This window comes from Daphnia pulicaria, chromosome 3 (genome assembly GCF_021234035.1).
Source record: "Daphnia pulicaria isolate SC F1-1A chromosome 3, SC_F0-13Bv2, whole genome shotgun sequence".
Taxonomy (NCBI): Eukaryota; Metazoa; Arthropoda; class Branchiopoda; order Diplostraca; family Daphniidae; genus Daphnia; species Daphnia pulicaria.
The window spans coordinates 12,283,116-12,309,509 of NC_060915.1; the positions used below are offsets into that span (position 1 = coordinate 12,283,116).

General features: G+C 42.0%; 2 protein-coding genes, 3 long non-coding RNA genes and 1 other non-coding gene across 11 annotated transcripts in view; 2 read left to right on the top strand and 4 right to left on the bottom strand.

Moving 5' to 3' along the window:
* The window catches only part of LOC124328534 (trypsin epsilon-like), a 39,901-nt gene that overhangs the window by 7,199 nt on the left and 6,308 nt on the right, over positions 1 to 26,394 (top strand). Inside the window, exons 1-7 of one of the 6 annotated variants that reach the window (XM_046787354.1) lie at positions 6,096 to 6,125; positions 6,209 to 6,673; positions 6,751 to 6,875; positions 6,952 to 7,084; positions 7,178 to 7,459; positions 7,543 to 7,630; positions 7,706 to 7,987. In XM_046787354.1, coding sequence (XP_046643310.1) covers positions 6,114 to 6,125; positions 6,209 to 6,673; positions 6,751 to 6,875; positions 6,952 to 7,084; positions 7,178 to 7,459; positions 7,543 to 7,630; positions 7,706 to 7,794 — 1,194 coding nt within the window. In that variant the 5' untranslated portion in view covers positions 6,096 to 6,113 and the 3' untranslated portion in view covers positions 7,795 to 7,987. Of the gene's footprint in view, positions 1 to 6,071; positions 6,126 to 6,208; positions 6,674 to 6,750; positions 6,876 to 6,951; positions 7,085 to 7,177; positions 7,460 to 7,542; positions 7,631 to 7,705; positions 7,988 to 17,917; positions 17,983 to 18,063; positions 18,341 to 21,754; positions 21,786 to 21,871; positions 22,149 to 26,394 lie in introns of those variants that run through there. The other 5 variants (XM_046787357.1, XM_046787356.1, XM_046787359.1 and 2 more) reach the window with 5 other exon arrangements.
* On the bottom strand, positions 1,518 to 3,194 carry LOC124328646. The gene is made up of 4 exons (XR_006916415.1): positions 3,090 to 3,194; positions 2,765 to 2,879; positions 2,439 to 2,570; positions 1,518 to 1,582 (listed from the first exon to the last, which is right to left on the bottom strand). It is a non-coding gene; the product is annotated as an uncharacterized LOC124328646 (long non-coding RNA).
* Positions 11,459 to 12,643, top strand: LOC124328578. Its single transcript, XM_046787431.1, has 5 exons — positions 11,459 to 11,568; positions 11,695 to 11,863; positions 11,978 to 12,049; positions 12,143 to 12,327; positions 12,405 to 12,643. Exons 1-5 carry the CDS (start codon positions 11,545 to 11,547, stop codon positions 12,516 to 12,518), a joined length of 564 nt encoding a protein of 187 aa, XP_046643387.1. The 5' UTR covers positions 11,459 to 11,544; the 3' UTR covers positions 12,519 to 12,643.
* LOC124328660 lies at positions 12,448 to 15,285 on the bottom strand. Its single transcript, XR_006916429.1, has 2 exons — positions 15,052 to 15,285; positions 12,448 to 13,198 (listed from the first exon to the last, which is right to left on the bottom strand). It is a non-coding gene; the product is annotated as an uncharacterized LOC124328660 (long non-coding RNA).
* On the bottom strand, positions 16,055 to 16,819 carry LOC124328655. The gene is made up of 3 exons (XR_006916425.1): positions 16,799 to 16,819; positions 16,474 to 16,588; positions 16,055 to 16,298 (listed from the first exon to the last, which is right to left on the bottom strand). It is a non-coding gene; the product is annotated as an uncharacterized LOC124328655 (long non-coding RNA).
* On the bottom strand, positions 20,696 to 20,767 carry Trnac-gca. The gene has a single exon. It is a non-coding gene; the product is annotated as a tRNA-Cys (tRNA).

The window sequence follows — 26,394 nt, forward strand, 5'->3', positions numbered from 1 at the left end:
CGAATTTTAATTCGTGTGATAAAATAAAAGGAAGTTTAGAATATAATAAAAGAATAATTGGTATGGCGGCTAAAAGGGAAGGTTGAACGTTGATTGGCCGAGCCAAAACGGGAGCAGAAGTTGTGTAAAATTGTTAATACGATAAAAAGAAAATTATTTGAGAAATCTTGTGGGCAGTATTGGCGATGCTACCTCCCAGAGTCATTGGGAATTCGATTATTGTTGTTCTAACCGTTCAAAAATCAAAGTTGATGGCTATTAGTTATCTTAATTGGATGGACGCTCTGAAGGTTGGTTGGCTGAAGGCATCGACTTCACTACACGAGTCACGAAATATTTGACCTTGTAGAGATGAAAAACCGGTGGCTGAGGGCTTTAACCTGACGAACGCATCTCGTTGTTCAACCACCGTTGCGCCATGTAAAAAAATACAGAGCGATAGCGCAAATTGGGAATTAAATGTAGCGATCAGCGCAACCTGAATAATGCAAATGCAACCAACATTTGAATAAACTGCCATAGCGAGTTTTAAGCAACATAACTATTCAGACGTGTGTGTGACATTTCAATTGCGTCTCATCAACTGCGATTCGCACCAGGAACTTCAATCCCACAAGAAGAGTAAAAGGTTAGATCAATCTGCCCACAGCGATAGACTGTGCCAAAAAAACGCCTCAAATTGCTACTACCAACAAGAAAGAAAATGTTGAATCGCATCTGTCTCGTTCGAATTGGCGCTGGTCACCGTCCGAAAAACTCGTAGACAAAGTAATTCATCAGTGACATTAAACAGGTTTGCGTATCCATGTATTGATACCTTGCACAAGGTAGACAACTCGATAAAACTGCCAACGAACACGGAGAGTGCGCGAGTGGGAGAGACGCAGCAGTTCTGCAAAACGAGTATACACCTAATCAGAAATCTGTCGCTGGCACACGACCAGAATTGTTGATATTTTCAGACAAGAAAAGGGAAATCCCTACACGTTCCCTCCAACGGTTTTACATTTCAATCAGCATTTAGTGCAAGCACCAAAAAATACAAGGGGAAATGGTTTTTAACAAATCGACGTGCTGCCACCTACGAACGAAATTAGTTACTCGATGGAAGGGCAAACAATTCCAACAAGGAAATTCAAATCTTTTCAAATGTGATGTAGTTAACTCGACAGGAAAAGTTGTAAGGTACCAAAAACAGGCCTGATCTGCGCAGTCGTTCGCCTAATGAGATTTTTAGCTTAACTTTAACAGTTGCAGTCAACCGCCTAACTCACGAATAAACGTAATCTGCATTAACAATCGATTTTATAATGAACGCCACCGAAAATTGTCTAAAAGGAATATCAATGTTGTCCTACCTTTATGCCTGGGAAACACAGCCAGGCATCTACGTCAGTTGCTCCATCCATCCACTGAAGAGTTGAATTACACCAGACGGGATAGGGTCAAAAAGGGTGTCCTCGTGAATACACCCACACTCGCATGGGCGTACACGAGGACATATAAAGAAAGGGGGAGGAAGAGGAGATCCGTTACTCGATCGACATCGGTAGTTTATCCAAGAAAACTGGATGCTGTGAATCTAAATAAAAACGAAAAATAGGTTACGAAAAAATATTCACGGAATTACAACAACCACAACAAGTCAGGAAAAGTTGAAAATGAGACACTGGGTAAACTCTAATTGTTAATAAAACGATATTGGATTCGCGAAGTTAAATTTTGGGAACTGGATCCCAAGCGATGGATCGCTCTGATAGGGAACAAACGTCAATCCACCGACTCCTCGTTCCACGGTGCGTTAATGATCACATTTTCAAAGAGTGAACTTGAACGGAAATCCATTGATTGGAGTAATCATCGATTTCTTTATCGCCAGTGCGGAAACGATAAGCGGATCCATCGGATTCGCACTTTTGTATCTGTTAAGCAACCCTGAAATTCAGCACCGAATTCACACGGAATTGGACGGAATTGCCATAGGTATTGGCGTCAACCAAAAAATCTAACGCCTACCCCAAAACCCCAAGTCCACCCTCAGCTCTAAATTCCGAATGACAAAGCTTCCCCGAATGAATATCCTTTCATGGTAAGTTGACATTCTCAAATGACAAATTAAAATCAGTCCATTTCGAATCCATTTGTACAGGTGGCATTGGTCGAACTGAAAGGCAACGACTTGGAAAATCCAGTCAAGATTTGGGTTGGCCTGCGGTGGATCTCTGATTAACCCGATAAAGATCCTAACAACGGCTCACTGTGTCACCAAGGACGACTCTGCCAGAAGCAGGTTCTAAACATATTAAAAGTCTCAATTGAAACCAACAGGATTTTGGACCCATGTATTGTTTCATGAGCTGAGCTGCCTCACTGTTTTACGACAAGTCATGTAACAAAATAGTAAACAATAATAAGAAAGGGATGAAATAGTTTCCAACCTTGAAGTCTGGAAAATACCGCCAGGCATCCGCACGCGTTCCATCAGCAGGAAAGTTGGATACATTAGACGGGCGTCTCCGTGAATAAACCCACATTCACTAGAATGTGCTAGACGACAAAAGACAGTATACCTATGTTGAAAAATAATAGATGTTATGGACACACTTGTGGAAACAAATAAGGAAGAGTTGACGATGACATTTTGCATTTTAATAAACAAGAGATTCAAATGTTCTGAGTCTGACAGAACTTTGCACACACACCAATATGCAAACCTTGAAATACATCCCATATGCAATAAGTAATAGTATCACAAAATGAATACCATAGTGATGAAGCAGCAGACTGTTGATGATGATAGATTGATAGCAGTCAATTCAGGCACAAGCAAAACTTGCACTCGTTGTTGTTGATGATGATGGTTTTTTCAAGGCTAAAATCTGGGGAGAGAAAAGAAAAGAAGGAACATCAACTTGTTATGCAAATGGCAAATGAATGCCATGCTTTCACAGGGGGATGACATAAGAAGTGCTTGTCAGCAACTAACATTTATCAAGTTTCGACCTCAGGTTACTCTTCTCTATCCCTCATCAGATAATAAGTTTCCATAATCATACAACATTTATTACTCCTAATTTAGATTTATTTACCTACTAACAGCTACATCACGTACATCTTTGAAGTATGAAGGGTTGAGCGACAATCACATTTTTCTGATTTTTGGAAATTCTATATTTCACGTGCAGCCATTAACGCCGTTGCCAAATAAACTTTTGTTTCTTCCAGACTTCCCCGCCAATTTTAAAAGAAAAAAATTTGGCATCTGAACATCTTAAGACAAGGAGAAACGATAGTAATTTACTCTTAAAACCCTCGTCGGAATTTTGTATTTGTAATTACATCTTCCAATTATCAGCCAAGCCAAGCCAACTAAACAAAACGTTAATTTGCGCATGTAATTTGACAAGTAGTGAATTGTGCCATTACTCACATTATGTGCAAAGGGGAGAAGAAATTAAACTAGAATGTCCTTAATTAAAATTTAAAACCAACAAAGACTGCCAAATGTAAATCTATTAACGTATGGTAAAATTAGACAAGAAAGAAAGAAATAAAGAAATCAGTTACTGTCACGTTGATCTGATCTGCAGGTAATTTTGTCGCTAGATGAATCGTTTCGCCAACTCTGCCACCAAAGTCACAAGTGCTGTGGAACATGTTTCTTTTCATGGCCAGTAATAACAAAGAAAAATTGAAAAATCGGCTAACCAGTCCTAACAATTGACAACCGGTAGTTAAGGTTATCTGTTAAACGGGCTTCTAATTTTTACAATTCAATTCAAATTTGCCATTCTTTTTTTTTCACCAGAAAAAGTACGATTTGCATTCCAACTTCAGTTGCTTTTACCAATTCAAATGACCATGAACACTTTCAAGGACGAATTGACTTTACCATAACCTCTGACAGGATTGGAGCTGTCTAGTGATAATGACCTAAGCTATTGGCGTGGCTCAATTCCAGTTCTTTCTTTTTTTCTTCTTGTTGTGATTCCCGTTCTAGCCGTTACTAACCTGATGTTCACAACTTACGGGGAGTTCTTTCGTAGCGCTTATCGGCGATACTATCGCCATACACTGGGCGTGGTCATTAATTAGTCGAAAAAGTCGAATACTGTTGGCAAATTATCGATCAGAAAACTTGCACCCCACATCCAGTTTCGTCACGCGGATGAGTACAAAAGAGCCGGTTCCATCCTAGAAAGGGAATCCTAAAAAGCTTCTTCGTCCAGCAGCTCCAAAAGCAGCAATGAAGTCAACTGTAAGCATATTTTTAAATTAAATGAATCAAACTAAAAAGTCTTAACGATTAAACTGATTCACACGTCATGGGCTGGAGAAACACGGAAACGGGCGGCAGCAATTCCGACGTTCTCAGACACGCCACCTTGACCGTTGTACGGAGGCAGTGCATACCTAAAACACAAAATATGTGTTAGCCAAATTAGCCAAACTGAAGTTCTCACTGATGCCCAGGTGATTTGGTTGCTAGGTGAATCGTTTCGCCAACCCCATCCCCAGTCAAGGAGACGGCTGAACATGTTTCCTTACGGTCAGTGACTTGACGGATCATTGGAAAATCGTACAACCAATACCAACAACTGACAACAGCAAATAAGATTAATAAGATGCATTGCCGAGTTTTCAATTGGGAATCATGGGATGATTAACAGATTACACACGAATTGATTTCGGAAATTGAACCCGATTGATCATGTCATAAACAGTTATTAACAAAAGCCAAATGAATCTTCGCTGAAGCCAACCAACAAGGCAACTTGTACAACGTTGAAACCACAATGTGATACCGCGAATGGCGGTAAGACGTTTCAAAGTTGAGCCTATGATAAGAAGAATTTATTTTATGGTATTTCATCAAATAAATTTTTGAAGTTTGTGCAAGTACAAAAAGATCAAATAAACTTAAGATTTACGCGATAACGCCTACCGTGACGCGTGAAATACCGCCAGGCATCCACATGTGTCGAGTGTTCCATAGCAGAATAGAGTTGGATAAATGAGACGGGATGAGATAAGTGGCGTCTACGTGATTAAACCCACATTCACTTGAATGTGCAAGATGAAAATACAGTAAACCTAAGCTAAAAAATAGTAGATGTTATATTATGGAGGAAAAGTTAACGATGAAATAAGATTCTATACATTCATTTTCATAAACGAGAGATTCCAATGTTTTGACAAAACACCCTTTGACACACACACCCGCGCACACCTATATACAAGCCTTGCAAATCTTTTGAATACACATTAGATGCTATGAGTAATGTTATCACAAAATGAATATTATAGTGATGAAGTAGCAAACTCTGTTTATGATGAAAGGTTAATTCGAAAAGAAGCAAAATTTGCACACATTGTTATGTTATTATGATGGTTATCTCAAGACTCAAATCTGGGGAGGGAAAAGAAAAACATCAACTTGTTAAGCAAATGGAAAATGAATGCCATGCTTTCATGGGGGCTTACATAAGAAGTGCTTGTCAGCAACCAACATTTTACAAGTTTCGACCCCAGGCAGGGGTATGGAGAGAATCTCCAAACATACATAAAATGTTGTGGAAAACATTTACGGAAGCAACTAAAAGGGAAATGAGATGAGGAAGGAACCATAATTTTCACAAATAGATAAATAAATAATAAATAACAATAAATAAAAATAAATAATAAATAAATAAATAATAAAAGACAAATAAATAAATAAATAATGAAAATGGTAGCCTGAATGAACAACAAGCAAGGACAAGTTGACTTTGCTATAACCTCTAACAATGTCCAGTACAGGGATGGAACTGGACAGTGGCAATAACCTAAGCCATTTGGAGTGATGATGGCTCGAGTCCAGTTTGTCATTGATTCGTTACTAACCCGGCGCGTATAGAGGAGTTAACTGCATCTTTAAACTGTTTTGATATGGTGATTGCACTGGGCGTGGTCCTTAATAACGACGAAAACTCGAATCATGTTATTGGCAAATGATCAATCACGTAAACTTGAATCTACAATCAAATTCCCGCCGGACGGATGAGTATAAAAGAGCCGGGTCCATCCTGGAACAAATCAACTTGCTTCGTCCCGCAGCTCCAGCAAGCGCAGCAATGAAATCAACGGTGAGCAAAATATTTTCCAATTAAATGAATCAAAATTCAAGTCTTGTTAATTTAAACTGATGGGAAAAATCCTTTGCATGTAGATGTTATTGGCGGTGTTGTTGTTATTGGCTGCGGCTAGTATTCAAGCTAAAAATATTGGCACTCTTCGAGCATTGCCCGACATTGGCTCAGTTTCGCCACCCCGGAACCAATGGTACACACTGGACGAGCAGCGCCGGGCTAATTTCGGCTATGCTTACCCCGGCCAGGCTGCCAGCAACATTCGCGATGCTGATGTCAACATGGCCGGTTCTTGGAGTTATGTCGACGCCGATGGTAACCTGGTCCGCGCCGCCTACACGGCTGACAAGCGAGGCTTCCTCGTCTCATCCACCAACGAAGGTCGAGTGGCCCCTAATGTCCTATCTGACCTGAACAAAGTGGGTACGACTCCGAAGGTTGGCGCTTGCAATAACGTCGGTCGTACCGACCTCAAAACACAAAAGGCCGTCCCCAACTCTCAATTCAGAGATTTCCAGGAAAGGAAAGAATCGACGCCCTTCGTGGTAAGTTGAAAGTTGAAACATTGTCGATGAACCGATTCAAGTCTGGCCATTTCAAATCAATCGCCATTGGCGTTCAGGTGGGATTGGCTAAAAGCAGAGATGGCGACGACCCCAAGTTCTATTACCATTGCGCTGGATCTCTCATTAACAAGACACACGTCCTGACATCGGCTCGCTGTGTCACCGAGGAAAATTCCAACAAGTAAATTCTAAATAGAAGGCCTGGTCATTCAACAGTATGGGATAATTTAACCACCGGGCGCCACCGGGTTTCCTAGGCTTGTAAATCCAGCACGATTCAATGTCCGATTGGGCATAACCAAGCAGTCCGATGATAACCTCGAAGACTCAGAGCAAGCGTCAAACCTCTACGAAATAAAAATTCACCCGGATTATGACCACATTACGGATGTAAATAATATAGGCCTATATTTTTCTATAAAACAACGTTTGCCGGAAAGGAAAAAAATAATTAAATCAAATTCGTCTTTGTCAATTTCAAAGGAAAACGACATCGCCGTTCTAACGCTGGACGGTCCCGTAGAGATAATACCCAAAGTTGCCCCCGTTTGCTTGGTGCCGGAATGTTTTAACAGCGATGGCGCAGACTTGATCACCATGGGCTGGGAATACAAGAAATACGATGGCAAGCTATCCGAAGTGCTCAGGTACGCCTTCTTGACCGGTATGAAAAATGAGCAGTGCAAAGTTCAATTCAAGAACGTGAATAAGCTGCCCAGTACCGTGATGTGCGCCAATGGCAACGGGAAAGGCATTAATTGCATAGTAAGTCGCACTTGAAACAATCGTTAATAGACACTAGATCTGTACAAGCATTTGTCTTATAACTCGGAATTGGTCGGATCTAGAACGAGAAGGGAGGTCCGCTGGGCGTTGAAGATGCGGAAGACACCGAATGCCGTTTGAAGCTGGTCGGTATCGTCAGCTTCGGAAATAGTACGTACATAAAAAAATTATAAAGTTGTGATTATTGATTCAAGTTATTCGTTTTGTGGGTACGAAAACGAGTAGGATGCATCGAGGAAGCTCGCAGCCCAACCGTTTATACGAAAGTGGCCTCGTTCCTGCCTTGGATAGCTGAACAAACTGTTCCTATTTGAGGGTGACGTACACGCACGATTCACGCAGCAACCCCAGGCTGGCCCTATTACTATGGAAGAACGGACGCAATTCGGCTGAGGTTTGGAATTCCATTTAGACTTTTGACGACTTTTGATGCGAATCCCGAAGGCAGTTGAATTGGTGGAGCAGTTTGTTTTTTACATTTTTATCGAGGGTTAACTGTATTTAATTGAAAATTACCAGAGTGATCGCTCAGCGATCACGATATAGGTAATTAGAATTGTACTGGGAAGAAATGAGAGAGACCCTAAGGGTTTAGACTTATTTTATTTAGCACTTGAAAGAAAAAATGAAGGCCATCTAGCCTTCCTCGACCGCGGCACGCCCCCTTTTCCTCAGACTTATTTTGAGAATAACGGGGGTGCGCGTGTCAAAAATTACATTTCATGAGAAAACATTTGACAAGAATGTAACATGAACCAAGAGATATCGAGGCATAAAAAACTGGCTATTAGCCAGAAAAAGCCGATTGCAAGAAAAACAGAATAGGCCGACATGGCCTTTCATAACATAATTGAACGTAAAGAACAAAGTTGGGCTGAGCTTTGGTGCGCCTTCACGCCTTCACGCTTCAGGAGGTGCTCGAAATCGAAAACGCTCCTCTCATGCCCGTCTTGGCTTGACTGCCCGGCTGGACACTGGGATAAGGCAGGCTGCAACATTAAGCAAACTGAAATAGACAGAAATGAGAAGGGAGGATGCGGGTGGGATATAAGACCCTTAGGGTCTCTCTCATTTCTTCCTAGTACAATTCTAATTACCTATCGTGATCGCTGAGCGATCACTCTGGTAATTTTCAATTGTACAGCGGAATTCATTCCGCTCAACCCTTAAGGGTGACTTTAAAGCTTAAACGTCGGCCATAGCCGACGCTGCGAATGTTGCCGGTGTTCTACGATTGTAGAATCTGATGAACGTTATTTGGATGGCCCAATTGTACGTTTGCCATAATTTGTCGATAAAAGGCCCCTGGTAACGGCCAGTGACGAAGCCGCACTATGCGTCAAGTGGGCTCTGCATCTTTTAGTCTAAATTCCAGCTTTTTGGAGATTGAGTTGCCAATTACGGCACCAAAAAGGACAAAAAGAGAGATGGACAACTTGCCTTCTTTAATCGGTGGTCTACCGATACTCGCGCGATTCAAATAAAATCGTAACGCCGCTACTGCAAGGTGTTGAGATCGGCATGCTGAAAAATGTGAAAGTTTGCAAGGGACCTTCACAGTGCTTTGCGAGGCTAAAAAAAAAAGAGAGAGAGGCTAATTTGATTCTCTGTCCGTCTGGCCGACGAGAAGGTAACTGAGGCTCTCTCGGGCAATTTTACCAAGGTAGTGAGAGCCAGCAGGGTAAGCCGAACTAATTTTTTCCGGATAAGCTGGGCGATAGAAGCTCATTCCTGCCCGACGAGGGCATAAACTGGAAGCTTAGACTGGACATGGCGTGCAACTGGGCTGGCTAGACTGGTACAGAGTCTAAATCGCTACATCAGGAATCGATATTCCGCCACAAACACCAATTGATCAACAACTGGTCAAAACATCCGCCAGGAGAGGTTCGATCTCACAGGTGGATTAGCAGCAGCGGCCGCCGCGGCTACTCCCGATGCCGATGAGCCAGGATGTTCAGCGCTGCTTATAAGAATCTGTTGGTAAGCAGAATGCTCGGCAGAAAGAAGCGCGCTTTCTGCCTGTGTCGAACGCGTTTTAAATCATCCAAAAAATAGTTTGCCGACGGCTCGGCGAACGCGATCCCGCATTCCGACGCTCTCTGGTTATTGCAACATAAGCGCGCCCCTATTGCTGGAGAGCGGCCTGCACTGGGCGCTTAAACGCTTACTTGTCCGGCAGTTAACGCTACGAGAAACGGATTTCGTTTGTAAGATCTAGTTTGTACGAAAACGGACGTTCCGATGAGCGTAAAGGTCCGCAAGCGCGGCTGTGCGACAGGCCTATCCATAATTCTAACTTGAGTAATAAGCAACGACTCATGTAGTGCAATGATAGATTTTAGCCCGATTTTAACAAGTTATTTTACGATCCATAGTAGTATCCAACCCACCATTTCAAAAAGTTATCCAATCCCTCAAGTTTGGGGAATATCAGATTAAAGTTGGTGTCGCATCATCGAGAGAAATCTCTTTCAGGATTGCTTTCGACATGTCGGTGGATATCAGCACGGTCGTCATACAATTAAAATCTCATCGGAGATATGGTTTTGGGGACTGAAAGTGGTCGCGAACTTGAGATACTGGGAAGGCCTTTTACTCGGTCTTCCATATTAGGGGCCGGAACTAGATCCACTATCTCCTGTACTGCTATGTCCCTTTTCTTCAACTACTCGATCTCTGGGAAGTAACAGCCTACTACTACTTCCTCTCAGAGTGGTCTTGCTCCTCTTGCTCTTCGTGAGCCACTTGATCGCTGATCGGTACGACAGCAAACAAAGTCTTTACTGCTATTCTGCAAGAGGGGAAATCGTTCTAGTACTCGGTGTGGACCGATTGATCTAACGCGTTTGTCGCCATTCTGGTTCTACGCGACTAAAAACAAACGTCTCTCCCATCGCCATAACGATAGCCAGTCTCTGCATCGCAATGAAAACCATCTTGGCCGAAACGATAGCCGTCACCATCATCATCATAGCAGCCCCGTCGTCGCTATAAAAATAGAAACCGTTTCTATATATACTCTCTTTTGTCGTCGCGCCGGCTACTGCTGGCCTGATTGACTTGATTGACTTCCACGCAACGGTCGTCGAAAGGGAGCACAAAACCGAGCCCCTCAGGTCCAAAAACGTCAAGATTGTACTTGTCTAGCAGCGGGAAACGTAACGAGAATCGAACGAGGAAGAGCCACGGATGATCGGGGTCTTACTTGATAATTAAGATGATTGGTGACGATAGAGGACGGCTACGTAATTCACGATCGTGCGCTCTCTCGCACTCGAGCCTGGGTTGTTCGAAAACCAACACGTGGCTCGAAAAACTGGCCATCGATAAATTCACTTAAACAATGGGCGATATCTAGGCATTCTGTCAACGCGTGTTACTTGTAACAGAGCAAAAATAAGTATGAGGAAAAGGTTGCGTGCCGCGGTCGAGGAAGGCTAGATGGCCCTCATTTTTTCTTTGAAGTGCTAAATAAAATAAGTCTACACCCTTAAGGTTGAGCGGAATGAATTCCGCTGTACAATCAGCTATTATAGTTGGAGGGTCTGAATAATTATTATTCTTTTGGATTGCTTGAAGTCGACAGACTACGGACTGACGTTGAAATTGACGATAGCAAACAAACCAGTTTTCTTTTTTTTGTTTTTTTTTTTCAAGTTGAATTCGACAGCATATAGTAAGTATATAGTATATAAAGTAAGATAGAGTACTTTTACAAAACCTCTTTGGATCGATTCAAGTCACCCGTGTGCGGGCCAAAATGAAGTTGGCGTGCAACCAAACCCGTTTCCAAGTTGAATTAACAATTTTATACCAAACCTCGAGGTATCATAATCACTCAAATATGGAGATGAGAGTTAAAGTTATTGAAGTACCAGTCTTAAAGTGCAACGAACGAATGCGCAATTTAGAAAATAATAATTTTTTTAAATTTTTTTTTCTACTCCCATTTTTACTCTGCTCAAAAGTTCCAACCTCCCGACAGGTATAAAAAGCCACGCATCATTTCAATCGACACTTGATCACTGAGATCTCTCGTCCACGCGTCCAACTTTGCAGCAATGGCGTTTTCGACTTCACTTTTGGTACCTTTTAAAATTAATTATAATTTTCTTATTTTATGTTGCTATTTGATTCCGATTTTCGCGTTAAGCTTGTATTATTAAACCAAATTGCTGGTTCTGAGAATGTCCATTATTTACAAATGTCAGGTGCTAGCCACGGTTTGCTGTTTCGTTGTGAATGCAACCGAAGAGAATCTGTTACCCGTTCCTTCCGGGACTAGCCATCGCCAATCCAGGCAAATGTTCGTCATGCCTCCACCGCTATTTAATTATTTCAATCCCTATGGGTTTCAGATGATGGTGCCAGCAGCACAAGGTAAATTTAACTGAAACACACGTATAGGCCATCTATTTCATTGTATACATAGCTTAACTTTTGGTCATATTTTCTCATTTGCATATTCTGGTATGTATTTCGCTAATGCCAAAGGCGGCTCCGAATCGGAAATACAAGAAAGGCAGAATCCAGTTCCGGAAATTACTTTAGCGCCATCAGCTACATGTAAAAAGCCGTCCTTTTTTTAATACTCTTAGACATTTGTTTGATTGCACATCTAATATCAGTTCCATTGCACATTTTCTTTTCCTCCAACAGCGTGCATCGCTGCCGCCACCACCTCCAGCAATTGTATATTGGCATCCAGCGCGCCGACAGGATCTTTTACGGTTACGTTTAGTGCAACTGCCCAAACTGTTGCTGTGTCGATCGGGCCGAGCAAGTTTTTTTTTTCCAAAGTGAAAGTCACCTGCGATACCCTCACGAATGTTAAAGCCTTCACGGTAAGTCTGCTCTCGTGTCAAATTGTCCATTCAAGTATTTAGCCGCATGATGAGAGACTGTTTCGCTGTTTCCGTAGAAAACCACCGAATTATCAGCAACGGTTAAGGAAGCGCTTGAAGATAAACCAATCGTGTTGCTTGCGACTTCCACCGCGACCGGCTCATTGAAATGCAAATGGACCTCACAATAATCACTCGACATGCTCTACAGCAAGTACACAACAGACCTGCTTCATGCTTACATACTTATTATATCTTTGCATAGTTTTTAGCTTCGCTTGTTGGATGTTATCGAAATCAAGAGCTCCAACAACCATTTAATGTTGCCGTAGCTCTAGATATCGACGGGGCTTATTTAATTTTACACTGACGTTCAAAATGTCGATGTAATATTTAAAAAGAGTAGAAGAATACATTGATTTGAAGAAAAGAAACATTCCGATAACATCATAAACGTCTTGTGTTTCCGAATTTTAATTCGTGTGATAAAATAAAAGGAAGTTTAGAATATAATAAAAGAATAATTGGTATGGCGGCTAAAAGGGAAGGTTGGACGTTGATTGGCCGAGCCAAAACGGGAGCAGAAGTTGTGTTAAATTGTTAATACGATAAAAAGAAAATTATTTGAGAAATCTTGTGGGCAGTATTTTAGCGATAATACCTCCCAGAGTCATTGGGAATTCGATTATTGTTGTTTTAACCGTTCAAAAATCAAAGTTGATGGCTATTAGTTATCTTGGATGGACGCTCTGAAGGTTGGTTGGCTGAAGGCATCGACATCACTACACGAGTCACGAAATATTTGACCTTGTAGAGATGAAAAACCGGTGGCTGAGGGTTTTAACCTGACGAACGCATCTCGTGGTTTCAACTGGTTCAACCACCGTTGCGCCATATAAAAGTATACAGAAGGATAGTAATTATTATTTTTGTAAAGTGCGAATTGAATATAGCATGGCATTTGAATAAACTGCCATGGCGAGTTTTTAGCAACATATCTATTCAGACGTGTGCGTGACATTTCATTTGCTTCTTATCAACTGCGATTCGCACCAGGAACTTCAATCCCACAAGAAGAGTAAAAGGGTAGAACAATCTGCCGTTCTGCCCACAGCGATAAACTGAGCCAAAAAACGCCCCAAATTGCTACTACCAAACAAGAAAGAAAATGTTGAATCGCATCTGTCTCGTTCAAATTGGCGCTGGTCACCGTCCGAAAAACTCGTAGAAAAAGTAATTCATCAGTGACATTAAACAGGTTAGCGTATTCATGTGTTGATACCGTTCACAAGGTAGACAACTCGAGAAAATTGCCAACGAACACGGAGAGTGCGCGAGTGGGAGAGACGCAGCAGTTCTGCAAAACGAGTTTACACCTAATCGAGATATCTGTCGCTGGCACACGACCAGATTTGTTGGTTTTGTCAGACAAGAAAGGGAAATCCCTCAACGTTCCCTCCAACGGTTTTACATTTCAATCAGCATTTAGTGCCAGCACCAAAAAATACAAGGGGAAATGGTTTTCAACAAATCGACGTGCTGCCACCTACGAACGAAATTAGTTACTCGATGGAAGGGCAAACAATTCCAACGAGGAAATTCAAATCTTTTCAAATGTGATGTAGTTAACTCGACAGGAAAAGTTGTAAGGTACCAAAAACAGGCCTGATCTGCGCAGTCGTTCGACTAATGAGATGCTGGCACCCCGTTCCGGTTTGCGAGGTTCCCGTAGGAAATAATATCAATTAAAAATTTAAAAAAGCAAAAGTAAAGTAAACATGAAATTCAAAATTAATTACATGAATCTATCGGTATGGTGAATCAGGAGGGGGGGGGGGACGGGGGTGGAGGGCTTCGCCCGCCAACCCCCGCCCTCCCCCCCCCTTCGCGCTTCGTTAATCGCTTAAATTACCGCTATACATTTTCATTAAATAGTATCAATCAAACATAGGCCTATCGGAACATAAAAAAATATCTGTGAATCATTAGGGGTGCGACTTAGGTGTGGCGGAGGCTTCGCCCCGCCACCCCACGTCGCACTCTCTTTTTTTCTTAAGTTACAGCAAAATTTATTATTTTCATAAGCAATATGAAATAAAAAATAATTAGTTATAGTTAAAGAAAAATCTATAAACAGTTAGAACAAACCAGACCACAACACCCAACAACCCTTTCAGTTGCACCAACCCCCACCCCCTCTTACGCTTCGTTTTTCGTTTAAGTTATTTTGATATTTTTACTTGAAATAGTATACTAATTAAAATTAATATATATCGAAATCAATTAAAAAATATGGAAACAATTAAAAGTTATGTCAAACATTAGGGGTGCGACTTAGGTGTGGCGGGGCCTCTAGGCCGCTAGAGCCTAGATAGATGCCAGTTAACTTTTACTTTTGGTCGCTAGAGCCTAGATGCCAGTTTCTACGCGCCCAGTTCAAACCGTTTTTCTTTTTCGAGGCGCGCAGTTCAAACCCTTTTCCATTTTTTTCTACGCGCGCAGTTCAAAATTCCAAAAAGCCATCTATTGGCGAAATTTGAACTAATCCTCCCGTATGCCACAAAAACCTGTACAGAATCCCTACGGGAAATTTTTAGCTTAACTTTAACAGTTGCAGTCAACCGCCTAACTCACGAATAAACGTAGTCTGTACTAACAATCGATTATATAATGAACGCCACCAAAATTGTCTATGTGGAAGAATAGAGATCAATTTTGTCCTACCTTTAGGCCTGGGAAACACAGCCAGGCATCTACGGTCAGTTGCTCCATCCGTCCGCTGAAGAGTTGAATTACACCAGACGGGATAGGGTAAGATAAGGGTGTCCTCGTGAATACACCCACATTCACATGGGCGTACACGAGGACATTGAAAGAAAGGGGGAAGAAGAGATCCGTTACTCGATCGACATCGGTAGTTTTTTTCCAATTCAATGGGATGTTGTGTATACCTAAATAATAAAAACAATAAAATTGGTTACGAATAAATATTCACAAAATAACAACAACAAGTCAGGAAAATTTGAATATGAGACACTGAGTAAACTCTAATTATTAATAAAACGCATTTGCGAAGTTAAATTTAGGGAAGGGATCGCTCTGATGATCATCCTAAGGAACAAACGTCAATTCACCGTCTCCTCGTTCCACGGTGCGTTAATAATCCACATTTTCAAAGAGTGAACTTGAACGGAAATCAATGGATTGGAGTCATCATCGATTTCTTTATCGCCGCGCCGAAACGATAAGCGGATCCATCGGATTCGCACTTTTGTATTTGTTAAACAACCCTGAAATTCAGCACCGAATTCACACGGAATTGGACGGAATTGCCATTGGAAGGTATTGGCGTCATAGACATGGACAGGTCATAGGTATAATATGCCCGAAATGCCCCAACCAAAAAATCTAACGCCTACCCAAAAACCCCAAGCCCATCCTCAGCTCTAAATTCAGAATGACAAAGCTTCCCCGAATGAATATCCTTTCATGGTAAGTTGACATTCTCAAATGACAAATTAAAATCAACCCATTTCGAATACATTTGTACAGGTGGCATTGGTCGAACTGAAAGGCAACGACTTGGAAAATCCAGTCTAAGATTTGGGTTGGCCTGCGGTGGATCTCTGATTAACCCGATAAAGATCCTAACAGCGGCTCACTGTGTCACCAAGGACTACTCCAGCCAAGAGTAGGTTCTAAACATAAGGTCTCGATTGAAACCAACAGGATTTTGGACCCATGTATCGTTTCATGAGCTGAGCTGCCTCACTGTTTTACGACAAGTCATGTAACAAAATAGTAAACAATAATAAGAAAGGGATGAAATAGTTTCCAACCTTGAAGTCTGGAAAATACCGCCAGGCATCCACACGCGTTCCATCAGCAGAAAAGTTGGATACATTAGACGGGCGTCTCCGTGAATAAACCCACATTCACTAGAATGTGTTGGACGACAAAAGAAAGTATACCTATGTTGAAAAATAATAGATGTTATGGACACACACACAGTTGACGATGACATTTTGCATTTATTAAAATAAACAAGAGATTCTAATGTTCTGACAGAACTTTGTAAACACACCAATATGCTAGCCTTGAAATACATCCCATATGCAATAAGTAATGGTATCACAAAAATAATACCATAGTGATGAAGTAGCAGACTTTTGATGATGATAGATTGATAGCGGTCAATTCAGGCACAAGCAAAACTTGCACTCGTTGTTGTTGATGATGATGGTTTTTTCAAGGCTAAAATCTGGGGAGAGAAAAGAAAAGAAGGAACATCAACTTGTTATGCAAATGGCAAATGAATGCCATGCTTTCACAGGGGGATGACATAAGAAGTGCTTGTCAGCAACTAACATTTATCAAGTTTCGACCCCAGGTTACTCTTCTTCATCCCTCATCAGGTAATAAGTCTCCATAATCATACAACATTTATTACTCCTAATTTTGAGTTATTTACCTACTAACAGCTACATCACGTAAATCTTTGAAATATGAAGGATTGAGCGACGATCAAATTTTTCTGATTTTTGTAAATTCTATATTTCACGTGCAGCCAATGGCCAGCCATTAACGCCGTTGCCAAATAAACTTTTGTTTCTTCCCGACTTCCCCGCCAATTTTAAAAGAAACAAATTTGGTATCTGAACATCTTAAGACAAGGAGAAACGATAGTAATTTATTCTTTTAAAACCCTCGTCGGAATTTTGTATTTGTAATTACATCTTCCAATTAGCAGCCAAGCCAAGCCAACTAAACAAAACGTTAATTTGCGCATGTAATTTGACACGTAGTGAATTGTGCCATTAGGCCTACTCACATTATGTGCAAAGGGGAGAAGAAATTAAACTAGAATGTCCTTAATCAAAATCAACAAAGACTGCCAACTGTAAATCTATTAACGGTATGTTAAAATTAGACAAGAAAGAAAGAAACTAAGAAAATCAGTAACTGTCACGTTGATCTGATCGGCAGGTAATTTTGTCGTTAGATGAATCGTTTGCCAACTCTGCCACCAAAGTCACAAGTGCTGCGGAACCTGTTTCTTTTAATGGCCAGTAACAAAGAAAAATTGAAAAATCGAATAACCAGTTCTAACAATTGACAACCGGTGGTTAAGGTTATCTGTTACATGGGCTTGTAATTTTTGCAGTAATCAAATTTGACATTCTTTTTTTCACCAGAAAAAGTACGATTTGCATTCCAACTTCAGTTGCTTTTACCAATTCAAATGACCATGAACACTTTTTCAAGGATGAATTGACTTTACCATAACCTCTGACAGGATTGGAGCTGTCTAGTGATAATGACCTAAGCTACCATGCTTTTCTCCAGTCCTTGGGCATCCAATTCCAGTTTTTTTTTTTTTTTTTGTTTTTTTCGATGCGATTCCCGTTTTACCCGTTACTAACCCGATGTTCACGACTTACGGGGAGTTATATTTTGAAGCGCTTATCGGCGATACTATCGCCACACACTGGGCGTGGTCATTAAAAAGTCGAATACTGTTGGCAAATTATCGATCAGAAAACTTGCACCCCACATCGAGTTTCGTCACGCGGATGAGTATAAAATAGCCGGTTCCATCCTGGAAAGGGTCAGCTTCTTCGTCCAGCAGCTCCCGAAGCAACTATGAAGTCAACAGTAAGCATACTTTTAAATTGAATTAATGAAATAAAAAAAGTCTTAACAATTAAACTGATAGAAAAAATTCCTTGCATGTAGATGTTATTGGCGGTGTTGTCCTTATTGGCTGTGGCTAATATTCAAGCTAAAAATATTGGTACTCTTCGAACATTGCCCGACATTACTTCAGCTTCTCTACCCGTGAGGCAATGGTACACACTGGACGAGCAGCGCCGGGCTAATTTCGGCTATGCCTACCCCGGCCAGGCCGCCAGCAACATTCGCGATGCTGATGGCAACATGGCCGGTTCTTGGAGTTATGTCGACGCTGATGGTAACCTGATCCGCGCCACCTACACGGCCGGGCGAGAGCAAGGCTTCCTCGTCTCCTCCACCAACGAAGGTCCAGCAGTCGCTCCTAAAGCTCCTACATCCGATACGGTTAAAGTAGCCACCACTCCGACCATTGGCGACTGCAATGTAGCCCGTTCCGACGTCAGAACCCCCAAGGCCAGGCTCAGCTCAAAATTCAGAATGGTAGGAAGTGACGAAGCTTCCCCGAATGAATATCCTTTCATGGTAAGTTGACACATTCTCGATTGACGAATTTGAAAAGTCAGCCCATTTCAAATCAATTTCTAACTGCAGGTGTCATTGGTCGAACTGAAAGGCAGCAACTTGAAAAACCCGGTCTACGATTTGGCCTGCGGTGGATCTCTAATTAGCCCGACAAAAATCCTGACAGCGGCCCACTGTGTCACCCAGGACGACTCTGTCGAGTAAATATTCTAAACAAAAAGTCTCAATTCATTCAGCGTTGGCAATAACCGGATCATTGAATTATTTTCCAAGTCTCATAGACGCCAAGCGTTTCCAAGTCAGACTCGGCATGCACAAGCAGACCATGGCCAAAAACGACGCCGAGCAAACGCGCAACGTCCTTAAAATCAAAATCCACCCAAACTATAATCCCGAGACGGTTGTAAGTCATCTGAGTCGTATCTATTATCCCTTTTGCCTTTTTCGTTTCTTTCATCGACCAAATTAACAATATCAAATTTCTCTTATCATTTCGAAGGATAACGACGTCGCCGTTCTGACGCTGGACTCACCCGTCAAGTACACGAAGAAGGTCGCTCCCGTTTGCCTGGTGCCGGAATGTTTCAATTCCGACGGCCTACCCGTGACCGCCATGGGCTGGGGAAACACGGAAACGGGCGGCAGCAATTCCGACGTTCTCAGACACGCCACCTTGACCGTTGTCGACAACAAGCAATGCAAAGTCAAACTCGACGACGACGAGCTGGCCCCCAGTACTTTGTGCGCCTATGCCGAAGGACAAGACGCTTGCCAAGTAAGTCGCATTACAAATGTATATGGGGAGATATTTTATATCTTATACCTTTGGCTGATTGGTCGGGTTGATTTAGAACGACAGCGGAGGTCCGGTGGTGCTTGATCTAATCGACGAAACCAAATGCCGTTTCATGCAGGTCGGCATCGTCAGCTACGGAGGCAGTACGTACCTAAAACACGAAATATTTGTTGAATGCATTTGAAATGAGAGTTAACAATTCTTTACGTGCTGCCGGTATATCCCTATATAGAATGCGCCTCGGGCTCGCCAGGAGTTTACACCCGAGTGGCGTCCTTCTTGCCTTGGGTTGAGAAACACACTCAAGCGTGAGCCCCACTCACGATTCACGGCGTCATAGACCTAATGGGAAAACGGACGCGACTTTGACTGTCGTTGCGGACGCTGTCGTACGTGTAGACCTGGATGCGAATTCAAACAGCAGTCAAAGTGGTGGAGAATTATTGTTATGATCAAGAATTATTTCAAATGTATACTAAATCACAGTTGTTCGCTTTGGTGTTGATTAATGTCTTGATATTGAAATACAAACTGGACCTATTCAGCGGCATTCACAGACACCTACATGAAAGTCTTGCCAATCTAACAAATACAGTCGTGGCTGAAAGTTTGTATACCTTGTGCTCAAATATACGCCTTTTTACTCTGTATTGGCGGGTAGTGTGAGCCTATCACAAGAGAAAGGGGTTGTTATTTGTGCGCATTTTTCCTTTGGTACCCAAACCCCTCTACCCCCTCTTTTCTTAACTCTACCTTTTAACATCACTAACTATTTTACCGCGAAACGGTAGACGGTTAAGCAACCCTTTTAGCGGAACGCAAAATGAAATTTACGAACGCTTGATTAGCAAGAGTTCTAGAATGAAACGGTGACGTGACAGAATAGTGGCAATTAATAGAATTTGTCTATCAGCCTTATTCTCTATTCATTTAGCGTCAGGTAAAAGGGTTGCTTAACCGTCTGCCGCATCGCGGTAAAATAGTTAGTGATGTTAAGGGGTAGAGTTAAGTAAAGAGGGGGTAGAGGGGTTTGGGTTAACAAAGAAAAATTTGAACAAATAACACCCCCTTTTCTTTACGATAGGCTAAGACTATCCGCCAATACAGAGTAAAAAGGCGTATATTTGAGCACAAGGTATACAAACTTTCAGCCACGACTGTATATGTATTAGATGCAATAAAAGTAAAACCATCACAAAATGAATATACCGTAGTGATGAAGTGGCACATTGTTGATGATGACGGTTATTTTAATGATTTACCTACAAAGCAGCATTTGCAAATATATAAGTACATCTATAAAGAAATAAGACGATCAAAATTAATTCCTTTCAAGAAATAATTCAGCGCATTAGAAGGGGGCACCCGGGTTTGAACCGGGGACATTCCGATCTGCAGTCGGATGCTCTACCACTGAGCTATACCCCCTTGACGTCCCGTTAATTTTTTTTTTATATTATAAATGTTTGCTCACTCTCGCACGGGATTAGAAACGGACGGAAACGGAAGCCCTTTTTTTAGTAATAATCAAATTATAAAATAATCAATCATGAATGTTTCTGTGGTAAAATTAGCCAAACTGAAGTTCTCACTGATGCCCAGGTGATTTGGTTGCTAGGTGAATCGTTTCGCCAACTCTTCCAGCCCATCCCAGTCAAGGAGACGACTGAACAGGTTTCCTTACGGTCAGTGACTTGACGGATCATTGGAAAATCGTACAACCAATACCAACAACTGACAACAGCAAATAAGATTACTAAGATGCATTTCTACTCGACTATGTTGTTTGCCCGTTTTAGGAGACGCCAAGTTTTTGTGGCTTGCCAATCCCATACGCAAATCTATCATGTATCGCAAACAATTGACAGGATATCAGCACAGAATTTCAATTCCCGCTTTAAACAAATTGCGACATGGTTGTTTAGATTTTCTTAATTCCTAATTCTTTTTTCGCGATTCTGGAGATGAAATTTGCATTCCGACTAATTCATTCAAATGGCCGTCAAAAGACAGGATGACTTTGCTATAACCTCTAACAAGGATGGAGCTGTGTAGTGATAATGATCGAAGCTACTGGGCGTGGCGCAATTCAAGTTTGTCGGCGTGATTCCCCCTTTCTACCCGTTCCTACTAACACCCGTTTGCACAACTTACGAAATAATTTTTTTTTTATGACTTTTGATACGTCTTTTTTTAATTCTTACCCCTTCCTTGTATAGCCAAATGCGCTGGAGACACCATCCAGGGTACTCGGTGTACTGCTGGGCGTGGTCATTAACAACGACGAAAACTCGAATCATGTTATTGGCAAATGATCAATCACGTAAACTTGAATCTACAATCAAATTCCCGCCGGACGGATGAGTATAAAAGAGCCGAGTCCATCCTGGAACAAATCAACTTGCTTCGTCCAGCACCTCCAGCAAACGCAGCAATGAAATCAACGGTAAGCATAAATATTTTCCAATTAAATGAATTAGAATTTAAAGTGTAGAGAATTAAAACTGATGGGAAAAAATCCCTTGCATGTAGATATTATTGGCGGTGTTGTCGTTATTGGCTGTGGCTAGTATTCGAGCTAAAAACATTGGCACTCTTCGAGCATTGCCCGACATTGGCTCAGTTTCGCCACCCCGGAATCAATGGTACACACTGGACGAGCAGCGCAGGGCTAATTTCGGCTACGCTTACCCCGGCCAGGCTGCCAGCAACATTCGCGATGCTGATGGCAACATGGCCGGTTCTTGGAGTTATGTCGACGCCGATGGTAACCTGATCCGAAACACTTACACGGCCGGGCGAGAGCAAGGCTTCCTCGTCTCCTCCACCAACGAAGGTCGAGTGGCTCCTAATGTCCTATCCGACCTGAGTAAAGTGGGTACCACTCCAAAGGTTGGCGCTTGCAATGAAGCTCCTTCCGGCCTAAAGACACAAAAAGCCGTCCCCAACTCCAAGTCCTCGAAAGAATCCTTTACGGATCCGAAATATATTGTAAGTTGATATGAATTGTCGCTGAACCGATTCGAGAGTAACCATTTCAATTCATTCGCCATTGGCGTTCAGGTGGGATTGGCTAAAAGCAGGGAAGGCGACGACCCAAAGTTCTATTACCATTGCGCTGGATCTCTCATTAGCAAGACACACGTCCTGACATCGGCTCGCTGTGTCACCGAGGAAAATTCCAACAAGTAGGTTTCAAATAGAAGGACTTCATTCATCAACAGTGTGTGATGATATACTCATCGGGTTTCCTAGGGCTGTACATCCAGCACGATTCGATGTCCGATTGGGCATAACCAAGCAGTCCGATGATAATTTCGAAGACTCAGAGCAAGCGGCAGGCGTCCGCAAAATAAGTATTCACCCGGATTATGACCACATTATGGATGTAAATAATATAGGCCTACATTTTTCTATAAGACAACGTTTGCCGGAAAGGAAAAAAAAATAATTAAATCAAATTCGTCTTGTCTATTTCGAAGGAAAACGACATCGCCGTTCTAACGCTGGACGGTCCCGTAGAGATGACACCCAAAGTTGCCCCCGTTTGCTTGGTGCCGGAATGTTTCAACAGCGACGGCGCAGACTTGATCGCCATGGGCTGGGGATACAAGAAATATGACGGCAAGCTATCCGAAGTGCTCAGGTACGCCTTCTTGACCGGTATGAAAAATGAGCAGTGCAGAGTCCAATTCAAGAACGAGAAACTGCCCAGTACGGCGATGTGCGCCAATGGCAGCGGGAAAGGCATTAATTGCATAGTAAGTCGCACTTGAAACAATCGTGAATAGAAATATCTGTACAAGCATTTGTCCTATAACTCGGAATTGGTCGGATCTAGAACGAGAAGGGAGGTCCGCTGGTCGTTGAAGATGCGGAAGACACCGAATGCCGTTTGAAGCTGGTCGGTATCGTCAGCTTCGGAAACAGTACGTACATCAAAAAATGATAAAAGTTGTGATTGATTCAAGTTATTCGTTTTGTGGGTATGAAATTGAGCAGGATGCATCGAGGAAGCTCGCAGCCCAACCGTTTATACGAAAGTGGCCTCGTTCCTGCCTTGGATAGCTGAACAAACTGCTGCTGCTGCAATTAGAGGGTGAAATTTTGAAAAACGCGTGAGTCACGCACGACTCACGCAACCCGGAGGACCCCCTACTACTGGAAAAACGGACGCGACTTCGACTGATGTTGGGGATTTCATTTCAACCTGGATGCGAATCCCAACAGAAATTGAAGTGGCGGAGCAATTTTTTTAATTATTTGATTAATGAGTTATTATTGTATGTTATCAAAATTGTTGGTTTCGTTGTTGATTGAAGTCTTATTCAAAATACAATTAAACCTTTCAACAGCATTAAAAGCTAAATCTGATTGCTCGTGTTGCCTCTCATGAGGGATTGTAAATTGATTGACATTGGGAATTGATTAAGGATTGCGATTAAATGACTCACGATTTATCAAACCATATTATAACATAGTTGTTCACTCGTAGTCTGGCGAACACAGTCAATGGCCGACCTTGCGACCCGACTCTTATTATGCCCTTGGATTACGTCATCATCATTTCACGTGCAGTTTGACCGGTTTTACATAACAACAACATATTCAGACGAAAAGGGAGTCCCCACTTGTTTGTTGTTGGGGATATTCCAAGACGGAATAATCGAAATTGCGATGGCGTTGTTACTGATTCTTTAATATCAAACTCTACAATGAAGATTGTGTGACTTCTTTTTCGATTGCGCGGATATACCCGAATGGGCATTAATTGTTGGCATAGGAAAGTGATTAAACTGGTTTCGTCGCTATCCTATACTATATACTTGCTGGCATAAATTTGATTTTGAAACCTTCACTTCCCTATCCCCTCCTCGATTTGTTGCATTTAAAGGGGTCGAAATTGAAAGCAAAATGGGGAGAAATGCCAGAGAGTACCGTTTGTGGCCATCCTAGTGCCCAGCGGATGGGTATAAAGTGGTCGGATGATAGCTCAACCCGAATCTTAAGCGGTCGATCCTGAATGCAGATAAATCAGCTTTATTGAATGGCTAGGGAGATAATAACATTTTGGTTGGGATTTTATAGCATACGACGAACGGAGGAGAACGGAGGTCAACCATTCACTATTTATGTTCGAGCTACGAAATATGGGCAAAAAAACGAAAAATGTCCTACCTGAATTCTGGGAAATATCGGCAGGAGTCAGATGAGGTGGGAGGAAAGGTGTCCTCGTAAATTCACTCAGAAGAATATGGACACGATGATATTCTCCAATCAGTCAGATGATGTTTATCTACATTCCTTCCTAAATGAAAAAAGTTATGGAAAATATTTACGGGAAACAACCAAGGGAAATTAGATGGGTGTAAAACATTAATTTTCAAATCCATAGAAATATTTCTATTTCTACATAATAACGTGCTCAGATCTCAGGTGCAAGTTATTCATCATTTAAATATACAAAAGATCATGAAATAATGGTATCAAAAAATAATTACCTTTGTCGATGAATTTGAGATTCATGTTGCTCTCGAGTCTTATTGACAGGCCATAGTATATTACCAGCACAAGCAAAAACTTGCATTCATTGTTCTTGTTGATGACGATTTCTGGCATAAGATCTACTCAAAATAAAAGGTGAATTTACATTGTGAATAGAGTAAATATCAAATGCATGCTAAGTCATGCCAGAGAGCCATGCATTGATGAGCATTGACTGTATATAGCTACACGATAAAATTGATAATTATGTAACGAAGCGTTGCTCCGCACAGCTGATGATGCTGCAACCTGACGCCGCCCGGCGCCAGTAATACTGTGGCTACTGTAGAACTAGAGCTACCCATAAATCGTTTGTAAATGTGTACGTTCCCATAGTGTTAGGCCTACCCCAGAATAGTATTGACAAGCAGTCATTCCACACGTCAACTTACTTGGGGGTACCCTTAACACAGGGCGACTATTATTGAATAATGTGCCTTTGTCTCTTGACTCTGTCTTAACTAGTATAAAAGCCCACCCAATGCAGTTCTTCTTCAGTCAATGCCAGGCCGTTCAGTCGGTCTAGTGTTGGCTCACTCCTTCTTGAGCTCAGTCTCTCTGACTCATTTCCTTAGTCAGTTGTCACTAGTTGTGCAGGCGAGATGAGGCCTCAGGCAGTACGCTGGGAGTTATTCCCCGTCTGTAAACTGGTAGCAATTGGCTATGCACTGTTCTGTCCTATATCTGACCTTATTTGTATTATTTGTTGAATGCATTTGCCCGTCTCATGCTGGAGAAGTCTCGCACTCCACATGAAGTCATGTGAAACTAATATGATTAATACAGATTATGTCCCTTTTTAAATTCATCTTATTCGGTGACGTTTCGCAATACGTTACATCTGGTGGCAGCGATCATCTAACTCATCACTCCCAAGAGACTGGTAAACCTTGGCCAACCGGCAACCGCTCACCTACCACTCAAAGAACGGCCATACACAGCACGCACGACCATCCCACTTCAAGCATCACGACCATCCCACTTCAAGCATCACGATCATCCCAATTCAGCATCACGATTATCACACTTCAAGCATCACGACCATCCCTGGCAGACCAACCGACGAGGATCCGCTCAACACTGACAATTTTTCTTAGAGTAAACTGTATCAGTAATAATACAGTCGAAGTAATCAAGCGCAATCGAAAGTGAAAAAAGTTCAATGACAAATTCAATCGAAACGGGAAAGAAACGATTCAAATGTTAAATGTTCCAATGTGTATCTCAATGTCAGTAATGTGCAGTTTTTGAATTTTGGGATTACGAGACGTAATCCAACGGTCCGGGGAATGATGTAACGAAGCGTTGCTCCGCACAGCTGATGATGCTGCAACCTGACGCCGCCCGGCGCCAGTAATACTGTGGCTACTGTAGAACTAGAGCTACCCATAAATCGTTTGTAAATGTGTACGTTCCCATAGTGTTAGGCCTACCCCAGAATAGTATTGACAAGCAGTCATTCCACACGTCAACTTACTTGGGGGTACCCTTAACACAGGGCGACTATTATT

Excerpts from the sequence above, each read along its gene's own strand:
- LOC124328578 (XM_046787431.1), top strand. The coding sequence starts at position 11,545 with ATGGCGTTTTCGACTTCACTTTTG. Across the intron at positions 11,569-11,694 it reads CGTTTTCGACTTCACTTTTG|GTGCTAGCCACGGTTTGCTG; the intron begins GTACCTTTTAAA and ends TACAAATGTCAG. Across the intron at positions 11,864-11,977 it reads GATGGTGCCAGCAGCACAAG|GCGGCTCCGAATCGGAAATA; the intron begins GTAAATTTAACT and ends CTAATGCCAAAG.